The sequence below is a fragment of the Solea senegalensis genome, linkage group LG6 (assembly GCF_019176455.1).
Source record: "Solea senegalensis isolate Sse05_10M linkage group LG6, IFAPA_SoseM_1, whole genome shotgun sequence".
Lineage (NCBI taxonomy): Eukaryota > Metazoa > Chordata > Actinopteri > Pleuronectiformes > Soleidae > Solea > Solea senegalensis.
In genome coordinates, this window is record NC_058026.1 from 8,166,968 (window position 1) to 8,179,964 (window position 12,997).

General features: G+C 41.3%; 2 protein-coding genes across 3 annotated transcripts; both read right to left on the reverse strand.

Moving 5' to 3' along the window:
• Positions 1 to 204: 204 nt before the first annotated feature.
• On the reverse strand, positions 205 to 4,095 carry LOC122771013 (basement membrane-specific heparan sulfate proteoglycan core protein-like). Its single transcript, XM_044028280.1, has 8 exons — positions 3,968 to 4,095; positions 2,848 to 2,994; positions 2,617 to 2,751; positions 2,249 to 2,421; positions 1,973 to 2,159; positions 1,011 to 1,190; positions 663 to 929; positions 205 to 559 (listed from the first exon to the last, which is right to left on the reverse strand). The coding sequence occupies exons 1-8, from the start codon at positions 4,014 to 4,016 to the stop codon at positions 555 to 557; spliced, it is 1,143 nt and encodes a 380-aa protein (XP_043884215.1). The 5' UTR covers positions 4,017 to 4,095; the 3' UTR covers positions 205 to 554.
• Positions 4,096 to 4,829: 734 nt separating this feature from the next.
• On the reverse strand, positions 4,830 to 11,328 carry LOC122771014 (pre-B-cell leukemia transcription factor 1-like). 2 transcript variants are annotated; one of them, XM_044028281.1, is made up of 7 exons: positions 10,460 to 11,328; positions 9,725 to 9,798; positions 6,655 to 6,917; positions 6,314 to 6,504; positions 6,089 to 6,224; positions 5,831 to 5,987; positions 4,830 to 5,290 (listed from the first exon to the last, which is right to left on the reverse strand). In XM_044028281.1, exons 1-7 carry the CDS (start codon positions 10,642 to 10,644, stop codon positions 5,283 to 5,285), a joined length of 1,014 nt encoding a protein of 337 aa, XP_043884216.1. In that variant the 5' UTR covers positions 10,645 to 11,328; the 3' UTR covers positions 4,830 to 5,282. The 2 variants fall into 2 exon arrangements, with proteins under 2 accessions (XP_043884216.1, XP_043884217.1); XM_044028282.1 differs by lacking the exon at positions 10,460 to 11,328 and adding an exon at positions 10,031 to 10,453 and having other exon boundaries at positions 9,725 to 9,969.
• Positions 11,329 to 12,997: the final 1,669 nt, after the last annotated feature.

The following is a 12,997-nucleotide window of genomic DNA, read 5'->3' on the forward strand; positions in this document are numbered from 1 at the left end:
GTCTATTTATAAAGGCTTGAGTGATGTATGTCTGTTTAAATTATTTATGTAAATAACAAACCTGTGACCCTATCCCAGTAGAAAATGAATGGATAGATGTAAATAGCAAATAAACAGCAGGTTTCATCTGTCATTAAAGAAAATCCGCCCCATGAATCTTCCTTTTGCAAACACAGAATGCAATTCAAAGGCAAAATCAAGACGTTCTATGATATCAGACTTTTATTTGTTTTGCCCTCCTTTCAATTTTGAAAGTGCAGCATTGTAAACGAGGGAGGAAGACGTGAAGTGGCGCAGAGGCATTTCAGTCAGGTGAGAAAAGCTTTCCAAAGGACGATGTGTGAGAGAAGCAACGACAGCAACTGTATTGATTTTATATAAAAGTATAAAATTAACCGACATGCACAACAACTAGCCTTCACCTTCACACATCAAAATGTTCTATTGTATTAAATATCATTTTCTGTTTTCTGCAGTATTATTATCCATTTCAACAGGGATGAATGCATGTATGCAGGGAACACATTGCACAGACACAAATCAGACACAATGGATTAAGCTGAATGAGACAAAAGGAGGAGAGAAAGAAAGAGGGAAAAGTTAGATATGAGTTATTTTTGGTGGACTTTACCATGGTCAAACACGATTAAATGACAGCTCACCTTTGATATTGACTCTGGCCACAGCCTCACTGGAGCCAATGTGGTTGGTGGCCACACACGTGTATGTCCCACTGTCACTCACTTGAACATGGGCTACATACAGCTTTCCGTCCTTTGTGGTCATTGATCCTGCGGGAAGCCTCGCCCTGCTTGCCCGACTCCACACAAATTCAATGGGATGAGTGCCGTGGGCGAGGCACTGCAGTTGCAGGGCCTCACCTGCCTTAAGTCTCACGTGGTCAGGCATGCAGGTGGCATACGGAGGAGCTGCATGACGGAGACAACAGTTAGACCTGTGCGGTGACAAAAGAACGTGCATAAACAGTATTTGTGTTGCCGTCCACTTACTCTCTACCTCCATCTGCGTGTATGCCTCGCTGTAGCCGTGTATGTTGGTGGCGTTACAAATGTATTGTCCCGAGTCTTGGCGGCCCACACTGCTCAGTGTCAAAACGCCACCACTCACTGAGTGTTTCCATGGCAGCGGTGCTCTGAGCTTGGACCAGGTGATGTCAGGAGGTGGTGAACCTGGAGGGTGGAGATGAAACAAAGACACAGTGGCACTATATATGTATTCTGGCCTCTCATCGCCAAGGTCAAGGTCGCATGCTTTTATAACATTGTTATTCTCTGTATGTTGGCTTAGACCAGTCATCTGTCCAGTGACTCCAGCTGGTCCAGAACGCTGTCACTCGCCTTTTCACAGGAAAAAAGAAGAGAGACCACCTCACACCTGTGTTGCGTTCTCTCCACTGGCTTCCTAATCGTTTTAGGATTGATTTTAAAATTGTATTGTTTTTTAAAGCTATTAAGGGTTTGGCACCATCTCACCTCTCGGAACTTGAAGCTCTGAGGTCTAAAAAAAACCCCAAAAAAAACAACAACTTGTACATCGCACTTATGACTAGCACTTCATAGTTTGATCCACTTGAAGCTCTTACTTACTTCTAGCTCTTATTTGTACCCAAATGTTTAAATGCACTTTTGTAAGTCGCTTTGGATAAAAGCGTCTGCTAAATGACATGTAATGTAATGTAATGTAATAAGTGGCTGCTGTGAGATGTGCCAAATTCCCGACGTGATCGGGCCTTTTCTGTAGCTGCTTCTAAAATTTAAAACGGGTTACCCATGGAAATTAAATCTGCCCCCCACCATGGAAAATTTTAAATCACTTTTATATAGACAACCGGGACACGTCACTATGTTTTATGTTTTCACATAATGTTTTATAACCTTTATGTTGTAAAGCACTTTGGTCAACCTTGGTTGTTTTTTTAAATGTGCTCTAAATTTGGCTTGACTTGACTTACCACTGGCCTGACATGACATTGTGACTGAATGTCCTTCCACCACTGTCATCTCTGTCGTGCTCACTTTAGCCACTGGTACTCCCGGTCCTGCCTCAACAATGAGCTCAACCTTTACATCCGTCACCCCTTCAGTGCTCTCCGCCTGGCAGATATAAACCCCCGCATCTTCTGGACGCACTGCAGCCCACTGTGGAAAAAGGTTATAATTGTCGCCTTTTATATGAATTTAATTACAACGTGGAAATGAATGTAGATATTATTGGAGCATGCGTTCACCTGTATGCCATTGGCGCCATCAGATTCAGTGGTAAACAGCTGAAGGGTGGAGCCTTGCCGTTTCCAACTTATATCGGGACGCGGCCTGCCTGTGGCACGACAAACCACTGACGCAGGGTCTCCTATTTTGACATGCAGGGGCCCTGCAGGTGTCACCCGCACCTTGGGAGGATCTGAGAGAGAGAGGATTTGTCTATACATTCAACCAAGTGGCAAAGAGTCGTCACATCACAAATGGAATCTCGTCTCTAAATGGACGGTGGAGAGGTGGTCATTCGATGGTGCGGTGGCTTACATTGAACAGCAAGAAGGGTCACACACACACACACACACACACTAGAGATACTACAGTGTGAAGACACACTCACATTTAACACTCAGCACAGCGGTGGCACTGCTGCGGCCTGCAGAGTTGGATGCCACACAGGTGTACTGGCCCTGGTTGCCAGGTTTGCTGCTCACAAATGTCAGCACAGAGCCATCAGGACCAGTCTTAGCATTGTCTACAGGGGAAAAAAAAACACAGAATTCATTTTCTCCTCACAGATAGCAATGTTGTCAAGATGCAACGCTTGTCTGTACATGTTATTACTCCTGACCTGGTAATGCTGGGCTGTTGGCTCTCCTCCACTCCAGTTGGATTGGCCGTGCACCGCTGCCCACTTTGCACCTGAGGCTGACAGACTCCCCCTGACGCACAGTCACAGCTCGGGGCTCCACTGAGATCACAGGAGCCTGGCCAGAAACTGTACAAAGAGATTACAGCTGGTAGCAACACACACACACACACACACACACACACACACATGCATGCAAGAACGCACGCAGCCAACTCCCTGAACCTTTAGACAGGCATGGGATTAAACAGTGTAAACAAACACTGAGCCAGAGCAAACAACCTGAGCAAACACACAGACTGAACAAAAGTGCTATTTAATGACAAAGCAACAAAAAAAGACAGAATTGAAATATAATATAAAGTAAAAAATAAATTATAAAAGTTTTACGCCAACTCCCAAAAAAACTGAAGTTGTGCAGAGAGTTTTGGTTTGATCTCTGAACATTTAGAGAGTGGAGCGTCTGTTTAAACATTGTACTAATAAAACTGTCCCCATTATTCTGCTTAATCCACCAAACACACATCAGTAGTAAGTTTTTTTTTTCAATTAAACGTATAAACAGAGGGGCGTGTGTTTAACCAATAATGTTTTGAATCTTTTCTCTATTTTTGTCTTCATGTCTTCTTGTATAAGAGGACGTCCTCTCCTGCCAATGCTGAGACAATAGTCTCTTCTTGAACTATGGACGACACTGCTGCTGGTTTGTATACTGAGGCACCAGTTTGTGTCACATTTATAGCAACACTAGAACATGTGTCATGTCTATGATAAAAAAAAGCGGACCCCAGTTAAGAATTACTCATGCTCCTTTAACATGCTCGTCCTGATTCTTGCAGTTGGTGACAGAGACGATGATGAAGTGACAAACTTTGCTCGCTGTTCCTAAGGACAGAAGTTCAGGTGCAGAGTGGGAATGAAAGAGGCTTCATTCTTTTATTATTTTAGGGTTAAAAACAAACAAAATGAGGTCCAAAAATATTTTTACAGACTTAAAGAAGATGGAAAAAATGAATCTATTGGGACGAACCAACACATCTGCCAAAACCTGCAAAACGTGGCAGATGGTTTTCTATTGATAAAAATAAATCAGATTTATTACCTGAACATAATAGTGAGCACAGGATCAGAGCCGCAGGTGATAAATCCATGGTGAACAGTCACACTTTTCCCCCTCAATAAAACGTCTCTCACTCTGTCTGTCTCTGTCTCTGTGTGTGTGTGTGAGTCTCTGTGACTGTCTCTTTTACATACCGTCATTTTCAACCTTTAACCCAGATTTACCACCATCACATTTTAAACACTGTCCACACAGATGCAGTCACATAGAAAGAAGTTTCACTGTGGGAACATTTATTTGTTGTACAACAAAATAATAGTGAGCATAATTTGTGTTTGTTTGTCATAAATTGTGAGTCACGGCTCACGTCCCTGAGATTTCACATACATGTCCCACCACACTACAGACACTGATTTCATCACTTTTAGTCCTCATATTATCTTTTTGCTTTCCAAGAAAATGATTTCATTTCAGCAAAACTGTATGCGTGTGTGCACAAAGTCACATAGTGGCTAATCAAACAGGGTTCAAAGGACTCTCAAAGTACATCGCTGCCCTTTGTCTTTGTCCTGTTTCTTATCAGGAAAATATTCGGAAATGGATTTTAAACCTTTTTCCAATTGAATTCAGGTCTTGGGAATTTAACAGTAGATTAAGAAGTAAAGCCTTTGTTGTTAAGTTAGGACGACTTCAGCAGGAAAACACGGTTGTCTGTAAATACCCAAATACCGGATGAATAAACAACACACGTGGTCCTACGGATGCTGTATGATATGATTAAGAATGGCAAAATAACAAGCAACGTCGACTGCATCTAGGCCAGTTACCTTTGCTCGAGAAGTCTGATTATTTGTTCATATGCAGCAGTGTCGTTACATTCACACAAAAACAAATACAGTCACAGTTCTTGTAAAAGAGTGATAATGTGTTTATTCAAACAACCTACTTTCTACTTCAACTTAAAAAACTAGTTTAACATGCAAATTCGACCCTAATCTACTGTAGTAGTGACTGGCTTTACTGTCTGAGACAAAACCTTGAATCCAGGATGTGACTCAAGGCCATTTACAAACTCTGACTCTTCATCACTGATCTATTAATGAAGATAAACAAAGAGCAATAGTTCCGTTTTATCTGAAAGTGTCCAAACAGTGGTTACAATGTGAAAGGGAGACTCATGAGCGATCAGCACCACGAAGCAATATGTTCAATGAACGCTGTAGAGTTTGCTCACAGCTCAGCTGGAGGTCAGTCCACAGAGTTTGTGTTAATTGGACGAGGATGAAGGGAGGGACAAAGTACAGAATCATTTGGCGATGGGAGGAGGGACATCACCCACTGTCACGCCAACCAGCCATCACCAACCTGCAGAGAAGAGACACATCCACAGTGGGACATGATGTCAGCTGTGATGGGGGAAAATATACCTTCAGATGTCCTACGTGTATGAAGTTCAGTGAATATTTCTGCAACTACCTGACTGCATTTACTGATTTAAATAGATTATGACTTCAGTTGTACAGGAACCAGATTTATGCATTGTGATATAAATTGGAACAATTAATTAGAGTCATTAATCTGACTTTTTAATGCCTTTGAATCTTAGGTTGTCTGAACAAATGGGTTATCTTTAAGGTGGTGTATTGGTCAGAGTTAGGATTATGCAAGTAGTGGTTATAGATATGGTTAGGGTACATTTCAGTGAAATGAGTTGTGTGTTTTCTTATCTCTTTTCTGATATAAACACAAACCACTAGTCATCATGAGGACGACAGCCTGGTCCTAATCAGGCCACATATACTGTATGGTATGGTAATAGTAAGGTTTGGTTATGGTTAGGGTTAGGCATTAACTGGTTAATAGAAGTCAATGCAGTTTCCTAGGAAGAATAGCTGTGCAACACACCTGAGTTTGGTGTGACAGGAGAGTTGAGCTGACTGTCCTGGGACGACACACTTGCAGAGTCCTCAGCTGCTTTCATGAAATACACACTCGCTTCATCCTGGTACTTGGCAATGTTCTTCTTATAGCGAATCCTCTTGTTCCCAAACCAGTTGCCCACCTGAGAGAGTCAGCGAGGGGGAAAAAGTTATGTGACCATGCCTGTGTACGACACCGTGTTTAGTTTATTTCCATTAAAGGTTGTTACTTTTATGTTACTACCTGAGCGACGGTGATGGAGCACTTCTTGGCCAGCTCTTCTTTGGTCGTCTCACTGGGGTAGGGGTTTGCCAGGTGGGAGTAAAAATATTCATTCAAAATCTCTACGGCCTGTTTGCTGAAGTTTCTACGTTTCCTCCTGTCGGAACAGGGTACATTGCAGCAAGAAATCATCAAGTAAACACAGTTACGTGAGCGGGGAGTAATAATAAAACAGTGCAAACCAACCTGGCATCTAAAAACCTGGCGCGAAGGATCATGACTGCTTCACACGTGCTCTGCTTCAACTGGGTCAGGATACTGCTGAATTTGCGCTGGATGATTTCCACCATTCGGTCGATCTCTTTGGATGAGATGGGTCGTGAACGGGACTGCTCCCTTAGTAAGTTGATCACATGGCTGGTAAATTCCCGGCATGCCTGCATGTGAAGAGAGGATGAGGGAGAATGCAAACTCACATTTGCAATAGCTGAGCGCTTAAAGGAAAAGAATATGGTACTGAAATAACAAATCTGCAGTGTGACGAGTGAAGTGTCAGCCTGAGATTATTTTTCTGAAGAAAAACAAACCTGTTCGTATTTGTCGAGCTCAGTGTGGTAGATCTGTCGTATCTGAGCGAGCTTCTCTCTGTAGTCTGCCTGCTCTGCGTCCTCATCGTCAGGCGTTCCTCCAGCTGCTGCTGCTGCTGCAAAAGCTGCTGCTGTCACCGCCGCCACTGCAGAGGCCCCGCTCTTCTCGGGACCTGCAACACCCTCAGCTATCAGCATGTTGTCCAGTCGCATGACCTGAGGGTCTGGAGGAGTCTCATCCTTGATGTCGCCCATGTTCAGAGCTGTGGAGATGGAGAGAATATGTCATGGCTTCATCGGATGTGACTTTTTTCTTTCTTTTTCTTTTTTTGTCTAATCTGCTGCTCACTAGTGAAAAGTGCTCAATGTGGCCAAGTCAAACGTCTTGCCATGGAATACAGAAAAGAATAGAAGTTACATTAAACATGAAATATCATGAGGCACAATTTCACCCACCAACATAATTAGTAATTAAACTAAAAATACTGTCGTGTTAGCATTGGAAATGAAACAACCACGTGTCCACAGTCACAAAGATATATCGATCACAGGGGACACATTGTATCGGCCCACACATTGTATGGCAGGGACATAAAAACAAACCCAGGCAAATTGACATACATCTTTGCACGTGCACACACACGGGTTTGTGCAGCTATTCTTCCAAGGACACTGCATTGATTTCCATTCATTTGAACAGCCTAAACTACAGTGTCATCCCTGACCTCAAAGCAATACTTCACCGATTTGCATTTAGCGTTGTATTACTAAAATAAGGGGTAGTATTTTTGAAAAAAAAAATGTATATTATTATTAAAATTATTATTTTAGTAATACAAAGCTAAATGCAAATCAGTGAAGTGTTCCTTTAACCATAAGGTCAACTTTAACTAGTTCCTCAAAAATTGTTCTGCCTCATTATGTCCAGGTTTTGGTCTCCATGAGGACTACTGGTCCTGACAAGGTCAGTGTTTGTGCCAGAAAAAGGTCCTAATGAGGTAACAAATACAAATACACACGCGCGCACACACACACAGAGGCCTTTTAATTAACATCAGCTCTTAAGTAGTGACTAATGACCCGGTGAAAATTGAAGGCTCATTTGAGAGGTTGTTAATTTACACAGTTATGTAAATTGACTGGTAATTACAGTGTAGGAAATCACACACACACACACACACACACTCCATGTGATCACATATTATGTCCATTCATCAGCTCCAAACGACACAACAGCAGTGATGTTTAGAGAACACTGCTCCTATTACGCTGATGGAGCAGATTATTCAGATTACTGTAAACCTGCAAACACACACACACACACATACATACAAAAGAAGCCAGGACAGTCATTTTAAATGTGCTGAAAGTGCACAACTGTTTCCCACAGCTGCAGAATGTGTGTCTGTCTAACAGCATAGACAAGGTGGGATTATGTTTCCTGGCTGTGCTGCACTGATTCTGCTTGTAATGAAGGCTAACAGGAGATGATCAATCCATCCTTACAGCCTCTACCATCTAATCTACCCTTCCTTTACCATATGTCTCTCACTCTGTCCTTGTTTTATTTCACGCGCTTAGAGTCGTCTTTCAACTCGAGGGTCGTGGGTTCGATTCCCTGCCCCGCTAGTTTACATGCAGACGTGTCTTTGGGCAAGTGGGTTGAATAGGTGTAAAAGATGAGCGATAGAAAAACATATAGATACAGTGTACTGTATGAAAGTGTGAGTGTAGAGACGCTTTGAGTGGTCATCAAGACGAGAATGGCACTATATAAATACAGACCATTTACCATCTCCTCTTTTTGTCTCACATGTTTGCAGCTCTGTCCCCTTCAAGGATAATTGCTAACCCTAACCCTTATTAAAAAGGAGAAGAAGAAAGGAAAAGAGGTACAGGTCCATCCAAGCCCGTACCTCTAGGTTTGCGAACACCTTTTGTCCAAGTGCAATAAGAGTGCTTAACACTAAGGAACTATTCCAATCTGTGCAATATACACACCCCACATACATCCACTCTGCTGTACAATGTACAATGTACAATGTACTGTATCATATACTGCATATTTCCCTTACTGGCTCCCACTGTAAATGAATACTTTTTTCTTTTTTTTTTTTTACATATCCTTCTAATTTTGTCGAAGGTGTTGGTGCACTGTTTCATTCTTTCTTCTTCTACTCTTATCTCTTCACTTGCACTACTAGAACTGTCCTCTAATCTCGTTGTACACTGTATAATGACAATAAAGGTGATTCTGATTCTATTAACACCTTGTTTTACAACGTCTACAGTACTACAATATTCATCTTTGTGACTTTTGCCCAAGAAAATGTTCAGAAAAGTAATATTTGGATATTCATGGTGCTAAACCTTCGCGTCGGCCGCACTGGCAGTGCTCTGTAACTCACAGGTGAATAAACAGAGCTGCGTCATCACCACATCATCTTTACTTCCTACTGTTAATCACCCAGATTAGACGATCCTGTTGCTCCCGTGAATGTCACAGTGAAAAGTGTCTGTTGTTATGACGCTCCTCCAGCAGTAGAGTGCTTCTAGCCACTTTTCACCATCTGAGCATTTGGAGGAGGTCATCACCAGAAAAAAAAAAAACTCAGCTTGCCAGCCAGCAGAGGTTGACTTATAGAACAATCCCGTCAAAAAAATTGAAGGTACGAGAGTGTGACACACTGAGCACAAGAGCAAGAGAGGGAGACAGAGAGACAATGCATTAATAACACATAACAGTAGATGAAGGAGAGCTGGGAAAACTTGGTAGGAATAATATAAAATCTGCTCATCAGTCTCCAATCTCTCTCTCTCAGTCTCTGTCACAGGTGTGTCTTTACAGGACTCGTTTTAGGAGTCGTCAAACATCATTAAATGGATTTTATCACTCTTGTACAACTCTTATCCTCTGCTTCCTAAATCTGACATGTTATCTTCGGCATAATGCCGAGCACAGAAGATCACTCATACAATCACAAATGCACTGTAAAAAATAAAGTGCAGCGCATCATTAACGCACAACTCTTCTCTCCACTGGCTTTTTTCTGACACATGAACAACTTACCCGTCCTTTCTTTCACCTCACACAGGACGCCGAAGAGGGCGGGCTTCAGTCTGTGGCAGTTTAACGCGTGTTTTCTTTTAAAGGGAAGAAAGGCAGAGACATTGGTGATGAATAAAAACCATGAACTGGTATGTTGTTGTTGTTTTTGGTAGAATAGAATAGAATAGAATAGTCTTATGAAAGATGTAGCGGACGTTTTTCTTTCTTTTCTCATCACATTTGAACTTTTAATTGTTCCTATTTTTGGCAGTTTGTCCACTTCACAGTGTCCCCTGAAAACACTCCTATAACCGACTCACATTTAAAAAATGAATGTGCTTCTTAATGTATTAACCATATCCCAAATAGGTCAATTTGGAAAATGAAAAGCGGTCTTTAAAATAACTGGAAAAAGTTTTGGTTGTAATCCAAGTATGGTATTGTTTTCACAACAATTGTGAACTTTTTAAGGACTTTTCAGGGAAACTGGAGAAGCCTTGGTGAAGGATTGCACTCAGAGTGCAACAGAACAACTGGTTTTTACTTAAACGTGTAATAATTTACTCATGAGCTCAGTATTCTGTGTTCAGTGCTGATTAGAAAACCTTTGGTTCTAATGTTGGTCGTGGTCCACAGGGGCTGGAGGTAGTTTTCATTTCCTATTTAGTGTATAATGTGTAATGAAGTGTGATATCGTGCTGACGAGTTCTTTTCTTCAGTCAGGTTCTGGTCTGGTACCCGTGTTATACTTATTACCTGGCCTGGGCCTCCTCCAGACTCTCATCTGTGATGGCCATGATCTTCTGGAGGATCTCACCAATGTCCCGCTGTGTCTGGCCGAGGTCACGGTGTGTCCTTATGCCGCCAGGGTCACACACGTTCTCCCGGGACTGTCCTGTTGGTCCCATGTGACCCGACATGAGGCGAGACTGGTCCTCCATATTCCCAGCGTGGCTCCTAACCTTTGGTGTGAGACAGAAGTGGGAGGAGGGGAACTGCAATGGGAGATATGTCCTTCTAGAGCTTTCTGTGCTTTCAATACCTGAGATTATAGATTATTGAGCTTGCAAGTTTATATAAAAGCATACAGTAAAGGTAATAGAAGAAGCTCTACAGCTTCTGGTTGTTCTTAGCACAGTTAATAAAACATTAAAAAGCTTGGAGGCCTAATCTTCCTCTGAAAAAAAACAAAAAAACACAACAGGCTCCCAAAAAGGAAAGAGGGTTCAAAACAAAGTGGGAATGTAGGCGGTCATTTACTATTTGGGGAGTGGACTTTTATCTCTGCCACAGAGAAAATCCAGATTAAAATCTGATTTTAAAAAACAAAAAACAACAGATAGAATGTTCAATGACTGTTAAATAACGTTTACGACTGTTTAAATGTTGTTATCAAATGGCCCACGAATCCCTTTGGTATCAGCCACGTAAACCAGCTCGGCCATTAAAAGTGTGAACCTAAAACACGGCACAGGAAAGATAATCCCCAAAACACTTCAGGTCCATCAGGTTCCACGCTGCTCTAACGTTGATAAACGGCTGCTTTTCTCTGTTTCCTGTTTTTCTGTTTGCAGCTCCAGCGCCAGCTCCGGCTCCAGCTCCCCACCGACGGACAACGATGTCCACTGTCAAGTTACACAGCACGATTAGAAGGCACTTCCGCTCAAACATCACACAAGTAAGGATGTACACTACTGATGGTGCACTCCAAACATTTTCCAGGTGTATGTGTGGCATTACAGCTGCTGAATAGCATCATTATTAATAAAATAACAATAAAAAATAATAATAAAAATATACTACAATACTATACTATAGTATTATAGTCTTACATTTTGCATTGTAAGTCGCTTTGGATAAAAGTGTCTGCTAAATGACATGTAATGTAATGTAATACTATACTATATAATAACATTGATAGATAGATAAATAAAATAAGAAAAAAAAGATTACCTGGAAAAATGTTGAAAACGAATAAAAAAATTAAACATTTATTTGTACTTTTATTTTGAAATTAGGAATGATTAAATTCCGGTCTTGTCGTGGCTGTTTATGGTTAACTTGCTCTCTCTCTCTCGGGCTGCGGGAAATGCTGCAGTTTGCAGAGAAGAAAAGAGGCCATCTCTTCGTGTGTGTGTGTGTGTGTGTGTGTGTGTGTGTGTGAGAGAGAGAGAGCGAGAGCGGCAGAGAAAGAGAGAAAATTACACTCTGTAATTTGCTAATTAACCAGTAAAGCTAAATGCTCCTAATTAACACAGATTTTCTTCATCACCAACACGTAATAGTCCAATCTGCTCTAGCTTCCCCCTACAACCACTTTCTGTGGTCTGCTCTGATGCATGTTGCCATGCCAACAGGGACTTGTCACACATACATAATATTATCAAACACATACTGTATATCACATTAGAAAATGTGGGTTATGTTTTCATTGTGAACAAACCTTAGGAAGGATCAAAACCATCAGTACATTTGTGTAATACACAATGCTGTAGTGTGTAACTTTTCAGTATAATTGAATGTCCGCTGCGTTCAAACAATTAATAATAACTTTAACTTTAGGTTAAGTAATTAACGCCAAGTTCTCTCAAACATGACTGAGGTGTAGCAAATGTGGAAAGAGAACTTTAGGTTAAGGACTTGTTCTCTGAATTCTCTAAAACTGTCACTAATCAGTCTTGTTCAGATCTTTTTTATTACATCTCCAGATTGATCATTTTTTTCAATTAAAAAATGCAAATATGGGACACTGTACAATAAAATGCCTGCTTTGCAGTATGGTATATCCTGAACACAACCTAGTCAATCCTGGTCAGAACTTTTCTAAATTGTTGTTTTAATTACATCTCAACTGTACAGTAAAAATGTCTGACATCCGGTTCTACACTATAGTAGATATCAATGTGCAGAACTCGAAGTCCAGTTATTAGTTCTCTCGAAAACATTGAATTTAAGATTTTAAGAATTTTTCCAATTCAAGACGTGTTTTCACACGGTGTCCTCAATGTTTTATTTTGAAAACAGGATGTCACTGTCCTTACAAATCAGCCTGAGTCATAGGATTACATGTTTTTTCTTATTATTTTTTTTGTTGGTTTGTTTTGTTTTTACCATAAAAGCCTTTGTAGGGAGGGCGTTATAATTCAGTGTCAGATAGTTCGACCACCTACAGACGAGTGTCCGATAGCTTGACCGCAGTAAACAAAGGCAGACGACGTTGACAGTCCTGTTCAACCGTCGGCCATACAGATGTGGTGCTGCCCTCTAGCGTTCAGACCCGGTTCTGACTTTATT